We start from the raw sequence: 20277 nt of genomic DNA on the forward strand, positions 1-20277 counted from the left end.
TATTAACTAGGAGAACGAAAATTAAAAAATTTAAAAGTTTTGAGTTATAATCAAAAATAAAAACAGAAATAAAATCAGAAAAAAACAGTGTCTCGCTCGCGGCTTATTGGGGAGGGCTATGGAAGAAAATAAAAATAAAAGTTCGTTTGCACAGTAGTTATTTTGGCTCACCGAACCACAAGGCCAAATGCCGGTGGTCTTGAAAATTAAGGTAAACTGAGCTATAGTTAGTTATAATTGGAATGTGTCAAACTTGTTTTATTAGAACGGGGGTAGTAATAGTAAATGATAAATTGTGCAAATCACTGCACTGTTCTTTATTGATTTAATTTAAAGTGGAATGAAATAGTGTACGAAGTAAAAATACAAAAAAGCCACGCAAAAGTCTGCGGGGCCTCTCCGAGATTAGTTTCCCTTGTACTAGATTTGAGTTGTGACTAAACAATAGCTGTGGGATGGACTACGCGAATCAATTGCTATTTGGGCGAGTATAATATAGGTTAGGATTTCCTTGGGTTCAGGGTCTGACGAATTCTAATGTAGTTCAGGTACAGTTTTAGGTTTAATTGTATTTGAAATAATTAGAATTTGGAATGGGTGTGGTGTGGATAGGACCCGAGATCCTCCTTGTATTTTAATTATTGTGGTGAGAATAGAATATTGTAGTGTTATAATATTCTTTTATTAGGGTTGGTTTTGTAAGACAGGATGGTTTGACTGCGGCTCCGGTACGATAATATACAATGCACTATGTATATTATTTCAGGAGCGGGTAGTCGGGTAGTCGACTCGCGCCCTCCACGAGTCCTAGTTAGCAGCCAGGGTAGTCATTTGTAGGATTGAAGGTAAATCCAGGTTATTCTGCAAAGCTCCGCCAACCAGTAGGGGCTAGGGAGGCAATGGATTGGTATATTGACCTTTTTTTTTTTTTTTTTTTTTTTTCAAAGTTCGGTAGCATATAAATCCATTCCCGGTTTGGACGACACCACCTTTTGATTTTATCGCACCCTAACCTTATTCCAGGTCCTGGATCCCTGCGTTGAGGGCGAGATCGACGCGCCTGGCTCAAAACGGGGGTGACACACTGGTAGTTGGTGGCTTCAGAATTTGCATAGCACTCTTTCGCTCTTGGACACGACCAGCTGCTCAGGTAACCCGGAACAGAATAGATTTGTGCGTTTTTTTCTTTTTTTTTCTTACCTAAGCTGATGGTCTACAGAGACCATGTCAGCGTCACCGGGCTAGTAAGTGAGCTCACGGGGTTCAAGCCTGACGAACCCTAGCAAGAGCCGTTCTTCGCAGAATCTACCACCGGATCGGAAACGCGACCCACTGAGAAGATCCGGCGAAAAACTCAGTGGGCGCTTTGTGCGGCAATAGTCACTCTTAGTGGAAAGTCGGAATAGCTTAGTTATGAATTCTCTTGAATACCGTCTTAAACATTTGTTGACATGCGTAATATTAAGGAAACAGTTAATTTTAATTATTTTTAGTTATCTATATAGCGACGTTGCACCGACATACATACCTATATACATAAAAAATAAAAAATATGTAATGTTATTAGTGCCTTTTTGATTCTTAGCTTTGGTTCGTTGTTACAATAAAATTTCAGCTTCATGACTCAAGATAGATAACGGTATTAACGCTACAGACTTCAATTCTCTGGCCGCCCACAGAATGTGATCCTTCCTACGCTAAATTGTGATTCCGATTTGAGCAACCGACGCGCGTGGACGTGCTCATTGTTTTGTCGGAAGTGACTACCGGTGATAATAGATCATTGTTCGTGGCACATCTGTGGCCCAAGTGTTTCTCGGAATTTGTACCTGCGCCTAATTGCAAGGCATTGCCGCCCGGGAACTGTGCAGTGGTTCTATTCACTCTAATTCTATTCTATTTATTCTATTCACTAAAATTTCTAAAATTCCTAGAATCGCTTCGGCTAATTTAGTGTTACCGACGCAGGGGCCTCGCCGCAAGGCGAGCGCGCGTTTAAGTCCCGGGGCCGCCCCCCCCGGGCGAAAATCACGTGAAGATGGAGGAAAAACTTTTCATCGACTTCATTCGGGAAAAATATCCGTCGATCGCGCCCGAATTCGAGGCCTATAGGGCCTCATTTGGTAAATATTCTCCCCCCGCATCTCTCGCCGCCGTCGCCAAACATGCCTCGCAGGCATGCCTCGCGTGCCCCGCCGCCGGTCCGTGTTCAAGCGCACGTACGCACGCCGCCGCCGTAGCGTCTAACGCCCCCGCCCCCGCTACCCCCGCGCCCGCGTCAATCACGTCAGTTTCGTCCGTCGCGACATCAATAGCGTCTAGTTCAGGCTCCGATACCGAATCGGAGATGGACTTCGAGTCCGCGACTAGCCCTCAACCCGGAACCTCGGATGGGTTCCAAACTGTAACGCGCGGTAAAAAGCGTACTCGCGTCGTGGAGTCCCGGAGCTCCATGACGAAGCAAACCAAGTCCGCGACCGCCTCCCGACCGCAGGTAGTCGTAACGCCGGAGTCGGACTCCGCCCGCCGCGTAATCCCACCGCCGCGCCCAAAAACCGCGCCCGCGCCTAAAACAGTTGTCCCGCCCCCGCTGATACTCCAGGAGAAGTCAGCGTGGAATCGCGTATCCCAGGCCCTTCAGGCCAACAAAATTAATTATACCCATGCGCGTAACGTCGCGCATGGGATTCAGATTAAGGTCGCAACGCCGGGCGACCATAGGGCCCTCTCTGCTTACCTCCGAAAGGAGAACATAGGTTATCACACCTATGCTCTTCAGGAGGACCGCGAACTCCGCGTAGTGATACGTGGAGTCCCCAAGGAACTCGACATAGACTACGTAAAGGAGGATCTGATCGGTCAGTCCCTCCCAATAATTAGTGTGCACCGGATGCACAGCGGACGCGGCAGACAGCCGTACAATATGATTCTCGTCGCGCTAGAATCAACCCCGGAGGCAAAGAAAAGAATCTCATGTCTCAAAACGATATGCGGCCTCTCCGGAGTCACCATCGAAGCCCCCCATAAACGTGGTACTCCCGGGCAGTGCCACAGGTGCCAGCTCTATGGCCACTCAGCGCGTAATTGCCACGCGCGCCCCCGCTGCGTGAAATGCCTCGGCGATCACGCAACCACAGAATGTTCGCGTGTTAGGGAAACCGCGACGGAACCCCCAAGCTGTGTCCTATGCCTTAAGCAAGGGCACCCGGCAAACTACCGCGGATGTCCTAGGGCTCCGCGTAAACGCCCGAACCACCCAGCCCCCCGAACCGTCGACCCAAAGACTTCGGCGCCTTCAGTGCCGAAACCAGCCTTCGTACCGGCTGCGGTTCCCACCGTCTCAGCGTGGAAAAAACCGCTGCCGTATACGAAGGAGGGAACACAAAACGTACCCCAGCTCCCGCCTGCGACACGTCACGCGCCTCAGCCCCTGCTCGCACCTCGCCCCGCGCCCGCGTACCGCCCCCCGCAACCCTCAGTCGTCAACGACTTCGCGCTCGTGCGCGACTTCGTCACCGCGGTAAACTTTGACCGTCTGCGATCGTTCGCAGATGCTATCCGTAGGTCGGTAACCCCCGAACAGCGGCTCGCGGCCGCTTTCGATCACATTGACGTCTACGAGTCCGTGTCTCGCACGTTATAAAAATTATTTACCGGTAATCAATGGCGCAAAAAGGTAGAGAAAAACCGTATTCCCTTACGTTAGCATTCTACAATGCTAACGGACTCGCGCGGCAACGCGATCAAATTTTCGAATTCCTCCGCGACAATCTTGTAGATATTTTGTTAGTGCAGGAGACCTGTCTGAAGCCCTCGCGTCGTGACCCGAAAGTCGCGAATTACGTCATGGTTAGGAATGACAGACTCACCGCCTCCAAAGGCGGGACTGCCATTTACTATAGGCGGGCCCTGCACGTTGTCCCTCTCGATACTCCCTCGCTCTTACATATCGAGGCGTCAGTGTGCCGTATCTCGCTGACGGGACACCAGCCGATCGTCATCGCATCCGTTTATCTCCCCCCGGACAAGCCCCTCCTGAGCAGTGACATCGAGTCACTGTTCGGCATGGGAGACTCCGTCATCCTGGCAGGCGATTTAAATTGCCACCACACTAGGTGGAACTGCCATCGTACGAACGTTAACGGTAGGCGTCTCGACGCGTTTATAGACGACCTCACTTTTGAAGTAGTCGGTCCCCCAACTCCAACATGTTATCCGTATAACATCGCGCTCCGTCCGAGCACTATAGACCTGGCATTGCTTAGGAACGTAACTCTGCGCTTACGTTCCATCGAAGCACTGTCAGAGCTCGACTCAGACCACCGACCTGTCCTTATGCAGCTCGGTCGCCCTCACAACCCAGTCACTGTTACGAGGACCATGGTGGATTGGAATAAGCTGGGCACGTGCCTAGCCGAAGCCGCTCCGCCAATCCTCCCTTACGGCCCGGATTCGAATCTATCCCCCGAGGACACCGTCGAATCCATAAACATCATTACCGATCACATCTCTTCCGCGATCATTAGATCTTCAAAAGAAGTCGATGTGGAGGACAGCTTCCACCGCATCAGACTATCCTCCGAACTTAGGAATCTCTTAAGAGTTAGGAACGCGGCAATCCGGGCCTACGATCGGCTTCCCACGCATTCAAACCGGATTCGGATGCGTCGTCTACAACGCGAAGTCCACTCCCGCCTAAGCGACGCGCGTAACGATAATTGGCATAGTTATTTAGAACAACTCGCGCCCTCCCACCAAGCATACTGGCGACTAGCTAGGACTCTCAAATCCGAAACTACCGCTACTATGCCTCCCCTCGTACGCCCTTCAGGCCAACCACCGGCATTCGATGACGATGACAAGGCTGAGCTGCTGGCCGATGCACTGCAAGAGCAGTGCACCACCAGCACTCAACACGCGGACCCCGAACACACCGAGTTAGTCGACAGGGAGGTCGAGCGCAGAGCTTCCCTGCCGCCCTCGGACGCGTTACCCCCATTACCACTGACGAAGTTAGAGACGCGATCCACAATCTCCAACCTAGGAAGGCATCCGGCTCCGACGGCATTCGCAACCGCGCGCTAAAACTCTTGCCAGTCCAACTGATAGCAATGTTGGCTACAATTTTAAATGCCGCTATGACGCACTGCATCTTTCCCGCGGTGTGGAAAGAAGCGGACGTTATCGGTATACATAAGCCGGGCAAACCGACAAACGAAACATCTAGTTACCGTCCGATTAGTCTCCTCCCGACGATAGGAAAAATTTACGAACGGCTCCTTAGGAAACGCCTCTGGGATTTTGTTACCGCGAACAAAATTCTCATAGACGAACAGTTCGGATTCCGCTCTAAACACTCGTGCGTACAACAAGTGCACCGCCTCACGGAGCACATCCTGATAGGACTAAATAGGCGTAAACAAATCCCGACCGGCGCCCTCTTCTTCGACATCGCGAAGGCGTTCGACAAAGTCTGGCACAACGGTTTAATTTACAAACTGTACAACATGGGAGTGCCAGACAGACTTGTGCTATCATACGAGACTTCTTGTCGAACCGTTCGTTTCGATATCGAGTAGAGGGAACTCGTTCTCGTCCCCGTCAACTGACTGCCGGAGTCCCGCAAGGCTCCGCGCTCTCCCCGTTATTATTTAGTTTGTATATCAATGATATACCCCGGTCTCCGGAGACCCATCTAGCGCTCTTCGCCGATGACACGGCTATCTACTACTCGTGTAGGAAGATGTCGCTGCTTCATCGGCGACTCCAGATCGCAGTAGCCACGATGGGACAGTGGTTCCGGAAGTGGCGCATCGACATCAACCCCACGAAAAGCACAGCGGTGCTCTTCAAAAGGGGTCGCCCTCCGAATACCACTTCGAGCATCCCACTCCCTAATAGGCGCGCAAACACCTCCGCCGTTAGCCCCGTCACTCTCTTTGGCCAGCCCATACCGTGGGCCTCGCAGGTCAAATACCTAGGCGTCACCCTCGACAGAGGGATGACATTCCGTCCACATATTAAAACGGTACGCGACCGTGCCGCCTTCATATTAGGACGTCTCTACCCTATGCTTTGCAAGCGAAGCAAACTGTCCCTCCGTAATAAGGTAACTCTCTACAAAACTTGCATACGCCCCGTTATGACGTATGCAAGCGTAGTGTTCGCTCACGCAGCCCGCACCAACTTGAAGCCCCTCCAGGTTATTCAATCCCGATTCTGCAGGATAGCCGTCGGAGCACCATGGTTCCTGAGGAACGTGGATCTCCACGATGACCTGGAGCTCGACTCTGTCAGTAAGTATCTACAGTCGGCATCATTGCGCCATTTCGAGAAGGCGGCACGACATGAGAACCCTTTTGTCGTGGCCGCTGGAAACTACATACCCGATCCTGTAGACCGAATGGTAAACAGTCGACGTCGCCCAAAGCACGTCATTACGGATCCTCCCGATCCATTAACGGTGCTTTTAGGCACCACAAGCACCGGTCACCGTCCTCGTCGAACCCGTCGCTTGCGACGAAGGGCTCGACGAGCGAATTAACCCCTAGACACAGCCCACTGAGTTTCTCGCCGGATCTTCTCAGTGGGTCGCGTTTCCGATCCGGTGGTAGATTCTGCGAAGCACTGCTCTTGCTAGGGTCAGTGTTAGCAACTCTCCGGTTTGAGCCCCGTGAGCTCACCTACACACGTTAGGGTGAAGCTGAAATAGCCTCTCAAGGCTATCAGCATAGGTAGGAAAAAAAAAAAAAAAAAACGCTAAATTTAGCGACAAATTATAACATTCATCATAAGTTGACACAATGCTTTCTTTTTCATTGACGAATATGTTATAATTATCAAATAAATTTACAACAACCTCTTTTCAACGTAATCTACACCTCCCCAAACCTATTAAATAGTCCTCTCGATCAAGATTCGATTCTAATACGACAATAAATCCAAAAAAACGTCAAACTGGCAGTGAATTCGATTTGCTAAAATTTAACTTAGTAAAAATGCAAAGGATTAGCAGAAAATCAGTAAAAATAGATATTTATTAAATATTAAATACAGAAAATTCTCGCTTTAAATAAATAGATTTGTTATTTTAAATTCAAATTAGTATTTCCTTCTTAGTTTTCACGAGTCTTATCACGACGAATCTTGCAGTTTAATCTCGTCTTTATTATTATTATTTTAATATTACCGACGTTTCTAATATTTTAGAGTTTTTGTGGTTAGGGACGGCTAAGGTATGTAAGTACGTCGAAGTTTGAATATCTATATATTAATACGTGAAGCAAAAACTTTGTATCCCTTTTTACGAAAATTGCGGAGACGGAGGAGTATGAAATTTTCCACACTTATAGAGAATATAGAGAAGAAGTTCACAATGCTAATATTTTTTTTAAATAATGCATAAAGGTTACATTAAATCAATAAATAAAACATTACACACACTAGATACCATGTATTTGACGCACACACGCACGCATACTATTTATTGTCAAAATTTTGTTCTTGACGTCTGTTGTCAAATTGAGAATACATTAAATATTGTTTGTCTTTGTTAATATTTTTTATAGTGTAGTCTTGGCGAAATTTGTGACTATAGAAGTATAAAATACAATCATAATAGTGTACAAACTTACAATTCCAATTAATTATAGTCGAATTTCGACTACTGCGGGACCTCTAGTTATGCTAACTACGTCTACTTCAATAAAAAATATTTCTAGACGTTTCATTTTACACAGAAAGAACTAATAGTAATCTTGAGGTTTGGCCAATTATTATATCGTTTATTTTTTAATTATTTAAGAGTCACCGTTTATTGGTGACTTTATATGGCCACGTGTCAGACCCCATGAGGTCGACCACCGCCGAGTGTGGGTCTGTTATCGACGATCCTTCACAACTCTATTGATCATCGCTCTTAGTGAATAGAGCAGCTGCGGTCTTGCAGTTATTTTGCATTGGTGGTCTTTATGTCTTATTCTATTTGTTTGCACGTTTACAGATGAACAACAGCAATTGGTCGTATTAATCACAAAACTGACAAGAGCCTTACACAGAAAGACGTGCCTTCGTTTATGAATAGACATTCTTAGTGTAAATATAACGTTATTATTTGGCGCGGACATTAAAATCTATGGGTAGCATCATTACAGATTACTCTTTTTTCATATTCCTTTCTTACGGTAATACGAGAATAGTTAAAAAAAAAATGTTACATCATTGTGGATTTTTTATAGCTTAACCTATGAGACTTGTTTATCCTTAAAAGCAGTGAATGAAAACTCTGAAAAGTATTTTTGTTCTTCAATTAGCTAAACATGCACGACGCATGACATTGATGCACTATGATAAGTGTGACAGTGTACTTACTACACTGATAATTTCTAGAATACGATCAGCGATATTGTTTAGAAAATATTTTGGACTTGTGAAAATACTTTTTTAAATTTTTTATTGCTTAGTAGGGTGGACGAGCTCACGGCCCATCTGTCAATTTATCACCTATCAATTTTTCTAATGAAATACGTACTCGACAAATGTTCACTATTGACTTCCATGGTGAAGGAATAACATCGTGTAATAAAAATCAAACCCGCAAAATTATAATTTTCGTAATTACTGGTGGGAGGACCTCTTGTGAGTGTGCACGTGTAGGTACCACCACCCTGCCCATTTCTGCCGTGAAGCAGTAATTGCGTTTCGGTTTGAAGGGTGGGGTAGCCGTTGTAACTATACTTGAGACCTTAGAACTTTATCTCAAGGCGGGTGACGCATTTATGTTGTAGATGTCTATGGGCTCCAGTAACTACTTAACACCAGCCCTGGTCCTCCACCCATCTAAGCAATAAAAAAAAAACAAATTTAATTTAAATTATCCCCATAAAATATGTATAGTCAAAGTAATGATATCATAAACGAAACACATATTTTAGTCTTTAAGACGTATTCAGCGAATTCAGCTTGCAAATTGATAAAACCAGCGGCCTCATCTCGCGCATTCTGTAGGTACACAATATTTACAGGCTGCCGTCAGTCGTAATATAAAGTCGGTCCCGATCAGTTCTTGAGTTCAATTAAAAGATCATTGTCTATTGCAATATCATGTTTACATCGCGTGGCTTATTTTCGAAACACGTAGAAGCTGCAGAATATTTTAGACTAGGAAATAAATACAGGGATGGCGATACGGAAGCCGCCTTGAAGTTGGTCAGCCAAAAAAATTCGAAAGTGGTAAGCGCTTACAGTTTTTAATACAACTACTCGTGAGTTGAAAGTCGTAGAGTGAGACCAATGTATTTAATACGCTTTTATTAGCTTCAGACGTATGTATGTTTGTAACGGAATCTTTGAACATGATTTTGACCCCCTTCAAAACGTCGGATTAACTCGAAATTTGGTATAGTTATTAAGGACCGATGACAATACAATATTAAAAAATATATATATATTAAAAAAATTGCAAGTTCAACTAAAGAATTTAAAATAAATAATAGTTTAAAAAAACTAACAAAACACGCTTTTATAGAAAATCCAACTACTGGTGGTAGGACCTCTTGTGAGTCCGCGCGGGTGGGTACCACCACCCTGCCTATTTCTGCCGTGAAGCAGTAATGCGTTTCGGTTTGAAGGGTGGGGCAGCCGTTGTAACTATACTGAGACCTTAAACTTATATCTCAAGGTGGGTGGCGCATTTACGTTGTAGATGTCTATGGGCTCCAGTAACCACTTAACACCAGGTGAGCTGTGAGCTTGTCCACCTATCTAAGCAATAAAAAAAAAAAATAGAAAATAACTTTTTATAAATTTGAATACTGACACCATGCGTACTGATGCCATGCACCCTTTTTTACAATAAAATCATTTTTTCTTACACTTCTTATATTTCTAATTCAAATTTATTAAAATTTATTATCTATTTTTTAGTTGGATTTTATAAAAAAGCATGTTTTGTTAGTTTTTGTAAACTATTATTTATGATATAAAAACATACCGAACATATGGTATGTATAAATCGTTTAAAAATAATCAAATTTGCACTAATTTATGAATCTGCGTTGAAAATTGTAAAACTAAAAAAAAAACATTAGCAATAATTGTGCCATTTTTTTAAGCACAATAACGAATCTGATGTATGTTTTAGAAATATTTCGAACTGATAATCACACATGGGCTAAGGATTTTTTGTTCTAGAAATTATTATTTTTTGACATATCAAGTCAAAGTCCCAATTGTGTAATTAACACCATATTTTCACGTCATTTTGGATCCTCCAGATCCACTAACGTTCCTTCTATGTACCTCAAGCACCGGTCTTCGTTCTCGTCGAACCCATTGCTTGCGACGAAGTGCTCGTTGAGTAAATTAACCTACAGATACATCCCACTGAGTTTCTCGCCAGATCTTATCAGTGGGTCGCGTTTCCGATCCGGTGGTAGATTCTGCAAAACACTGCTCTTGCTATGGCTAGTGTTAGCAATGTCGTCAGGTTAGGTTACGCTGACATAGCCTCTCAAGACTATCAGCCTAGGAAAGAAAAAAAAAAGAAAAAAGAAACCATATTTTTATCTGAAAGGGATCATTGGTGATAGCTGCAAGCTCGGATTTAGCTGCACCACACGGATATTTTTGAATTAATTTCAGTCCAGATCGTAATCATCAGTCCAGATTGGATAGCCATCATAACAATATTTCAAACTATTAGTGTATTATTGATTTCTGTGCAGCCATTTTACGAAGATACGACATTTAAATGAAATAATCGATCTACAATTTATAGTCCAATTATCAAGACCTCAACAAAGAGACAATAAACGACTGATAAAATTATAGAGTGTTTTTTGCATAAACTAGATCTCTGATAAATAAGCCGTGACGTCGAGAATTAATAAAGACATATTGAAAAATTATTAATAATGTGTTATTAATAATACAGACAAAAAAAAAATATATATATATATTCATAAATAACAAAGAAACATAGAAAATCTTTTTGAAACAAAAAGCTTTATAAATGCATCTCTATGCAATTTAATTCTACACATCTGTCACTCAAAATCAGTTCCGGAGTAAAATGTGACTGAGTATTTGTTACAAAATGTATAATAACATACAATAAGTTTAGAGAATAGGGATTTCTTAACAATACTTGCACCCGATGTCTTGTTTAGGAAACAAATATTGTACGTAATAATAGCGAAACGATCTATGAGCCCACCGTGTCAAGACACCAAACAAAACGCATCCATAAATTATCGTGGACGTGTGCATTCACTCGGCTTTCAAGGAATTAATTACGTAAACTTAAGCTATTGCTTAGTAACAGGAGCAGCCAGTGACGAAGTTTTTTATTTTGTTTTGTATAATAAACTGAAAAAGACTGTTTTGTTTATGTGTTTCAGATTTTTCAAATTGTTCACATTCTTTTACGATATTCAAACCAGTCCAAACTAATTTTACTACGAGTAGGTACATGTATGTACATACATAAACAATAATCAAAATTTTATATTAAAATCCGGATCTTCTTTTTCCCTACCTATTTTCTGGTAGCCTATGAAGCTATTTCAGCTACGCCGGAGGGGTAGGTGAGCTCACGGGCTTAACCTGAGAGAATTTGCTAACACTAGCCCTAGCAAGAGCTGTGCTTCGTAAAATCTACCACTGGATCGGAATCGCGACCCATTGAGAAGATCCTTCGAGAAACACAGTGGGCTGCGTCTATGGGTTAGTTCGCTCGTCGAACTTTTTGACGTAATCGATAAGTTCGATGAGGACAGTGACCGGTGCGTGAGGGGCCTAAAAGCACCGAGAAAGGATTCGGAGGATCCGACAATACATAATCCCGGTCAATCTGCTTTCGGGTGTATTTAAAAATATTAATGGAATAACTTTGAATTCAAAATTTAGATCTATAAATGTACGACTAGTTCTGATTGTGAAACCCATTATGATAATGGTCTTTTCAATTGGTTCACGTTATACTAAAGCAACTATTTTAATTGAGTAGTGCAGGTTATTATATAAACAGCGTTGTTGTTTTTAAGATGTAAAACTAATTTTAATAGTTCGCAGTTGTGTGTGTGTCTTGTGATATTCCGTTTTAAATTATATTACTCTGATACGTTTGATTTAAACAATATACAGATTATTATATAATATAAGCAATTGTGTAAATCAATAAAATACAGTGTGAGCTGTTGCAGTTATAACATTGAGGTAATTTATAAATGAATAAATCAAATAAATTTGTACATCTGACATATTAATTAACTCAAGTTAGTTTGTATTGCACGGAATTAATAATATTTGTTTTGTAAAGTTTTTAATCAATTGCACTGTCTAACAATATAATCCGCAGGAGTTTTGATTTATTATTAACGATCTTGTTCAATTACAGGTGAACAAGAACAGGCGTGATATCTTAAATTACATTGCTGGACGTTAATCAACTAAAAACTGCGTAATTTTCATTTCAATTTTGCTATTATTATATATAATTGACGTTGCTTTTCTTTAATTTCGTTTCCTATAGATATCGAATAATTCATCTCCACGTACTTAGAACTAGAAAAATCGTCCGAATTAAAATATTTGTGGAAGATTAACTTATCTATCGATTGATGTTTGAACAAGATAGATTGAGCCGTGACGCAAACATGCGGTAAAATTCTGATAGGTTATTCGAATACACACAGTTCAATTTTGATTTAATTTCGTTCATATAATGCGTTACTTACCTTTTAATATTGAAATATGACATTATTGTGTAGGAAATAGACATGTTTTACATTCTTTGGTACCTTATACAATTTACTGTGCTTCTTAAAGTATAGGTTACTGGATTGTGCATTTGTACTAATTGACTACAAACGAATTTGATAATTACTTTCTTTGCGCAAGATTCGTATATACATTTTCTATAATTTCAAATTAAATAGTTTTGAATGTGAATTTTAACGTTCTTAGAATTTTCAAAAAAAAATAAAACTATCCCTAGATTTTGTTCTAAATATAGATTCGTTCCGTGTTGTGAACGAAATCCCTTGTATCGAGTCGATCGTTACATGTAATACAAAATATTCGATTTTTTCGCTTGTTTATCACAATGATAAATTGTAGTACTATCTGTAGTAGATAAGTACTATCATGTAGACTAGTCTATTCACGCTCGGCTCAGTCGAGTATTGGGTTTGAAAATTTTGTTATCAACCTCCGTAGAGCATTTTGTTTATACATAGTCTCTAAGGACTGAGTTTAATCAACGTTTATATAGTTGCTTCGTGATCATGAAGGAAATCAAAGAAGACAATTGGGATCCTGGCCTAGGCGGTGACAAAAACAAATATAAAGTCAGCGGTTTCTCTGATGGCGATCATCAAAAAAGAAAGCAATCTGATAGGTGAGTTGTATTGTCTTAAAAATATACAATGCTTAATTAAATAGTTGAATAAAGAAGAATAAATTGTTAACATCTATATTTAAAAAAGGTGTAAGTAATTGATTTTATTTGGTATTCGCTTGTTTTAGTTTTCTTATTGCTGATTGCAATTAAACAATACATTAGATCTCATCGTTGCTACCATGAGTAGTCGGTAAATGCTAGTTGTTTTAATAATGTTTTAATATTCATTGACTTTGTGTATTGATTCGTAATGGCTTGATATTATACTACACTCGTAAACATGCACTTGTGATATTGTAACGTATGACATCAAAGAAGCATTTCCAAGGCGAATGTAGTATAGAAATAGTTCATAAGCATTTTATCATACAAATGTGTGGGTTATTGCAAATGTACATTCTAGGCGGTAGATTTAAAATAGTTATACAGCACTACTTTAAATAAACAATTGTTCGTAATTTGATACTGAAAAGATAATTTGCAGTCAAATGCAGCAGTACAAAATTGTCGAATTATCTTGTTGACTGAGGAATTTGGGATGCAATGACCTTCATATTTTATCGGTACATACTTAAAGTACGATTATATCTATGTTTAATTTCTCCACAACAATCTTCTTGAAACAATAATGATAATTGTCTTAACAATGAAAAATGAATTTAATGACTCCCATGAATTTTATATATCTGATTGAAGTATACTTATTTAGTTTAGACCTAAAATAGTAAAGTCAAGTTTTTGAGAAACTATTTCATTAACGCGATTTTGACTACACCAATTATCAGCCTAAAAGAAATTTTTGAATTTGGAGTTTATATTTGGTAACATTAAGGCATCAGACGCCTGCGACGTATTATGAGACAGACGCAAACGCATTTTGTTAATTGACGTCAATTGATCACAATTTAGTGCCAATAAAATAAAGCCGTAACCTTAGACGGAGAAAAACATACTATAAAATATATGGAGTGACCTGTTAGCAAAACGTATGAAATAGTAGGTATATAGGAATACATAGTAGCAAACAATCAATTACCCCACAAATTAACATTAAGTTTATTACATACTAGCGGCCAGCTCCAGCTCCGCTCGGTAAAAAAAAAAATTCAATGATATTTGACGTATTTTATATTAATTAAATGTAATTTTTTAAGAAGGTAGTTTTTACCCCTTGGGTTACATTATTGGAGTTTTAGTAAAGATACCTAATTTTTTTCAAAAAAGTTTATAGCCAATGTCACTCGGGAATAGTGTAGCTTCCAAACGGTGAAAGAAATTTTCAAATCGATTCAGTAGTTTCGGAGCCTATTCGATACAAACAAACAAACAAATCTTTCCTCTTTATAATATTAGTATAGATGTATTTTAATTCTGTTTCATAGTTCCGAAAAAAACGCCAAAGATGATGTACCGAGCATATCATTTTTCACACTGGTAAGTACACAGTACACTGGTAAACATTTTAAAGACAAATCAGCACTTATATTCGAACATTTAGTGCTATTCAATACTATATCGTTTTAAATAATCTGTTAATCTTTATTATATTAATATATGGTACATTTTCTAATCACGTGAACGTGCTGTTATCACATAAATTATTATTATTTTTATAACGTTTTCAGTTACTTTTAATGTATTGTAATGTATTATTAAAAATAGTCTAAATTATTACTGACCCCACAAATGATATCGAAGCGAAATACATTTCAATAGAGCGTTGAAAAATGACATTTTATTTGCAGTTTCGTTTCGCCACTACAACAGATGTTTTGTATATTATCATAGCCCTGGTATCATCGGCTGTGGCAGCCTGTTCCACGCCATTAAATACTTTGCTATTAGCCGATTTACTGCAAAGCATGGTGGATTTTGGCATCTCCGTAGTTCAAGAGAATCCAAATGGAGACGCATTCTTGGAATCACTTTTCTACTTCGCCTTGTATAATTCTATCATAGGCATACTGTTGGTCATTTTCACTTATATCGCAACGGTACTAATGAATATCGCTGCATATAATCAGGTGAATATATACAACTTAATACTATAATTTATCGTTATTTGTGTAAAAAGTAATTTACGTCAAAAGCAATTTTTATTTTTCATTGTTTAGATGGGTAGACGAACTCACAGCCCACCTGGTGTTAAGTGGTTACTGGAGTCCATAGACATCCATAACGTAAATGCGCCACCCACCTTGAGATATAAGTTCTAGGGTCTCAAGTGTAGTTACAACGGCTGCCCCACCCTTTAAACCGAAACGCATTACTGCTTCACGGTAGACATAGGCAGGGTAGTGGTGGTACCCACCCGCGCGGACTCACAAGAGGTCCTACCACCAGTAATTAGCAACATTCCAATATTCCACATTTAATGTTTTTGCACTATAGTTTTATCTATTATCATCTTAGTGATTTAAGATTCAAATTATTGTTTCGTTTTAGGTATATAAAATAAGACAAGAATATCTCAAAGCAGCTTTGAATCAAGATTTTGAGTATTTCGATATCCATAAAACTGGGGATATAGCTACCAAGATAAACAGGTCTGTAGGTATTAATGTTAAGAAAAAAATTAATATTGATAGGCAGGTAGTTAAACATATTAAAACTTAATAGCATAGCTTTTTGCGTGAATAGTAATAACAAACAACCCACTGAGTTTCTTGCCAGATCTTTTTAGTGGGTCGCAATTCCGATTCGATGGTAGATTTAACGAGGCGTTGCTCTTGCTAAGGTTAATGTTACCAAGTCCTCCTAGGTCGAATCCTCACCTGCCAAACCGTGGGCGTAAGTGTAATAGTCCGTTAGACTACTAGCGATTAGGTAGGAAAAAAGTAACATAACGCAAAACTTCTTTTTTTTTCTACACTTTCCACTTGACAAGATTAATAAGCTATCGGAACTATCTTTGAGATTGTTCCTATCAAAATTGTTCTAAACTATCCTGTGGAATCATTTTGCGTTATGAAGTTAAGAAATCTTGTGTTAATTTAGTTATGAATTTGAATTATTTGTGCGGTTTTTGTTTTAGCGATATACTGAAATTAGAAGATGGCATTGGTGAAAAGCTGGCCACTTTCATATTTTACCAGTGCTCATTCATCAGTTCAATTATCATGGCGCTTATAAAAGGCTGGAAGCTGGCCCTCCTTTGTCTGATATCATTTCCGGTTACAATGACACTTGTTGGAGTAGCTGGACTGGTAGGTACACAGCCATCGATTCAGGTCGATTTAGGAGTTGTAATTTTGTATTTTTCATTATAATTATGTACAACTGTGCTTTTTAAGAGTAAACAAATGTATCTATAATTTTTTTCAAAATGTTGTTTCTTCGTGCATACTTCAGCACCCATTTCGGGTTAAATTTCAGATTAAATTTCTTTAGTGTGGCTACCCTAATCAAAGGACAATGACCTAATTCAAAGCTACTTCTGATTCAACAGTTAGGATTGTCAGTTGGTTATCTTTTAGTTCTGGATTAGTAACAAATATAATATGTAAATATAGTAAATGATAGTATATTACACCATTATTATATTTTGATATGGTGAGGTTTATTAAATAAAAATGTATCGCAGGTGGCTTCAAGGCTATCAAAGAAAGAAGCAATAGCGTCCGGTAAGGCTGGAGCCATCGCCGAAGAAGTGTTGTCATCTATTAGAACAGTGTACGCGTTTACGGGCATGCAGAAGGAAATCGAACGATATGAAAAATACCTTATAGAGGCGAGAAAGATCAATATTCAGAAAGGTAAAACTGTTTTTCAATAGTGCTTCAAAGGAGAGCACTATCGTTTTTTTTTTACCCGTCGAATTAGCAGATGATCAACTTTCAAAGAATAAAAATAATCAGTTCAATAAAATTGTATAATTTTCATAATCACTGCTATTTAGAAGTTCTCACAGCCCTGCGTATTTTGAGGGCGAAGCAATGATGCGTTTTGGCTTGAAGAGAAAATCGACACAAAAAGAACATAATGGGCCAAAGGTTAATAGAGCAGTATTTAATACCGAATCATGTTTCAGGTCTTTTCAACGGTCTCGCTATGGGCTTCCTTTTCTTTTGTATATTCTGTGCGTATGCATTATCCTTCTGGTTCGGCTACAGACTTATGGTTGACGAACCAGAGAATTATGATGTATCAACAATGATCGCAGTAAGTGATAATGTTAACGTGATTTTACCAATTAAGATTTCTAAATCTTGTACAGATTAGATAGGAAAACAAAATACTGATAATTTATATATTTATTAAAATTAGATGTCTTTAAAGTTACGCTAAGAATAATTAAAATAGTTATTGAATATTTCTATTAAAAGAATTGTTGAGGTTGTCCTAACTGATAAATGTAATCGACAGAAAACGAATAAGACACAAGTAGTATTAATTGTGCAATATTGATGCATTGTGCGTAGCGTTTCGACGAGTGAATTAACCCTCAGACACAGCCCACTGAGTTTCTCGCCGGATCTTCTCAGTGGGTCGCATTTCCGATCCGGTGGTAGATTCTGCGAAGCACGGCTCTTGCTAGGGCCAATGTTAGCAACACACACGGTTTGAGCCCCGTGAGTTCACCTACACGTCAAGGAGAAGCTGATATAGCTTCTCAAGGCTATCAGCATTGGTAGGGAAAAAATGCGTAGCGCTACACGGGTATGCATAGCTAAGCATAGATTTTTCGGTCAGAGGTCGCCGAAAAATCTTAAAAATCACTGTACAATCATCATGCACTGGACTAATTCGTTTGTTTGTAGTAACTGTCGAATAATATTGGATCAATCGCAACCGTCACCTAGGCTATGAAGATTTCAATATTGTATCAATAATCGTTCAAAGTAATTTATAAAATTAACACATTGACTGCAATGTAGGTCACCGGTGCCCTGCGTGGCGCGCTGAAGTAGTTATGTCGATTTCTGCTAGGTACTAAGCGCCTGGATAGCCTAACTTTGTTTTTAATGTATGTTTTAGTATTTTAGGTTTCTCAGAAATACATTTATTCGCATTATCTTCGAATTAGTCTTTCCCAGAGTCTACTAGATACTCCGGCGCCATAATAACAACAGAAATCGACATAATTTTTACTGCTTTTTACTGTGAGTCCTCGCGGGTAGGTACCACCACCCTGCCTATTTCTGCCGTGAAGCAGTAATGCGTTTCGGTTTGAAGGGTGGGCAGCCGTTGTAACTATACTGAGACCTTAGAACTTATGTCTCAAGGTGGGTGGCGCATTTACGTTGTAGATGTCTATGGGCTCCAGTAACCACTTAACACCAGGTGGGCTGTGAGGTCGTTCAACCATCCAAGCAATAAAAAAATACTTCAGTACGCCACGTAGGGCACCGGTGACCTACACGGCAGTCAAAGGGTTAATAAGGAATTTAATAATCTTGAAAGTTGTTCTACAGGTTTTCTTTGGTGTAATGACCGGATCCGCTAATTTCGGTGTATCATCAACCCTAATGGAAGTGTTCGGTGGAGCCCGCGGTGCGGGTGCTCAAATCTTTAATTTAATTGATAATGTACCAGTAATTAACCCATTGCGGAATCTCGGAGTCACGCCGCCATCCATTGATGGTAACATCGAGCTAAAAGATGTTGTATTTCATTACCCTTCTAGACCTGATGTACCAGTAAGTTTGATATTTGACTGTTCTAGTATGTTTTTTATTTATTGCTTAGACGGATGAAAGGAAGAAGTCTATAGACTTCAACAACGTAAATTGAGCCACCTACCTTGAGGCATGAGTTCTAAGACTATTTTTTATGGTACAACGGCTACACCACCCTTCAAACTGGTAGACACTACAGCTTCCCAGCAGAAGTTGGCTGGATGATGGTATCTGACCCGGTGAAATTACAAAACGCCCTAACGCTAGTAAAAGTAGTAGCATGATCTAAACGTAATATATAAACCGACAGTGGTTTTTACGGATGTTCCGTTATAACTATTGAACCATGCATCCGATTGACTTGAAACTTGGTATCCTTGTAGTAAATGCATGTATTTAATGGATAGGCTAATATTTATATGAGTTTTTGACTCCCTAATAATAATGACAATAAATAATAATGTTCATTTTAAATGCCCAGCGAAGCGGTCGAGTACAGCTAGTTGAGAGTATAAAATCATAAAATCTACTATTTATATAATATTAAAGCTATTTTCATATCGTGCTGACTCACATTTATAGCCAGGGCGCTGTTATCTTACATCAGAATACTAAACTGATCAATATTATCTAGGTACTGAACTTAATAGCACTCGGTATACACGTTTGAACAAGCATGTATATGTATGTATGTTTGTAGAATACCGTTATCTTGTATCTACTCATCAACACGTAAACTATATAGCTAAATTGCAACTACAACTTGACCAGTAGGTACATTAACGAAAATTTCAGGCACGTTTAGTTCGTGCACTTCAAAGTGGACGTCAAGTTATGATGGACTTCGATTTATTAATCAGCGTTGTCAATCGCCTGTCCCTTTCCGACGGTCTATTCTAATATCGGAACTTTTTTTTTAATTGCTTAGATGGGTGGACGAGCTCACAGCCCACTTGATATTAAGTGGTTACTGGAGCCCATAGACATCTACGACGTAAATGCCCCACCCACCTTGAGATATAAGTTCTAAGGTCTCAAATATAGTTCAACGGCTGCCCCGCCCTTCAAACCGAAACGCATTACTGCTTCACGGCAGAAATAGGCAGGGTGGTGGTACCTACCCGCGCGGACTCACAAGAGGTCCTACCATCAGTAAACCAGACTTTTATGACAGATAACTTATTTGGGCTACTTCCTGAGTTACATACTTCCTATTCTGTAGGTTTCCGATGCGAACAAATCGTTCGTACTGGTTGA

At 40.1% G+C, this 20277-nt stretch overlaps 1 protein-coding gene across 3 annotated transcripts in view; it reads left to right on the forward strand.

The window, feature by feature from the left end:
- The first annotated feature begins 268 nt into the window (after positions 1-268).
- Positions 269-20277, forward strand: part of LOC114247977 (ATP-dependent translocase ABCB1) — a 31061-nt gene continuing 11052 nt past the window's right edge. Inside the window, exons 1-10 of one of the 3 annotated variants that reach the window (XM_089733333.1) lie at positions 269-499; positions 1024-1150; positions 13274-13399; positions 14785-14836; positions 15148-15426; positions 15848-15948; positions 16437-16608; positions 16986-17157; positions 17433-17563; positions 18817-19041. In XM_089733333.1, the coding sequence (XP_089589459.1) occupies positions 13287-13399; positions 14785-14836; positions 15148-15426; positions 15848-15948; positions 16437-16608; positions 16986-17157; positions 17433-17563; positions 18817-19041 (1245 nt within the window). In that variant the 5' untranslated portion in view covers positions 269-499; positions 1024-1150; positions 13274-13286. Of the gene's footprint in view, positions 500-1023; positions 1151-9017; positions 9232-13273; positions 13400-14784; positions 14837-15147; positions 15427-15847; positions 15949-16436; positions 16609-16985; positions 17158-17432; positions 17564-18816; positions 19042-20277 lie in introns of those variants that run through there. The other 2 variants (XM_028181074.2, XM_028181075.2) reach the window with 2 other exon arrangements.

This window comes from Bombyx mandarina, chromosome 15 (genome assembly GCF_030267445.1).
Source record: "Bombyx mandarina strain Sakado chromosome 15, ASM3026744v2".
Classification (NCBI taxonomy): Eukaryota; Metazoa; Arthropoda; class Insecta; order Lepidoptera; family Bombycidae; genus Bombyx; species Bombyx mandarina.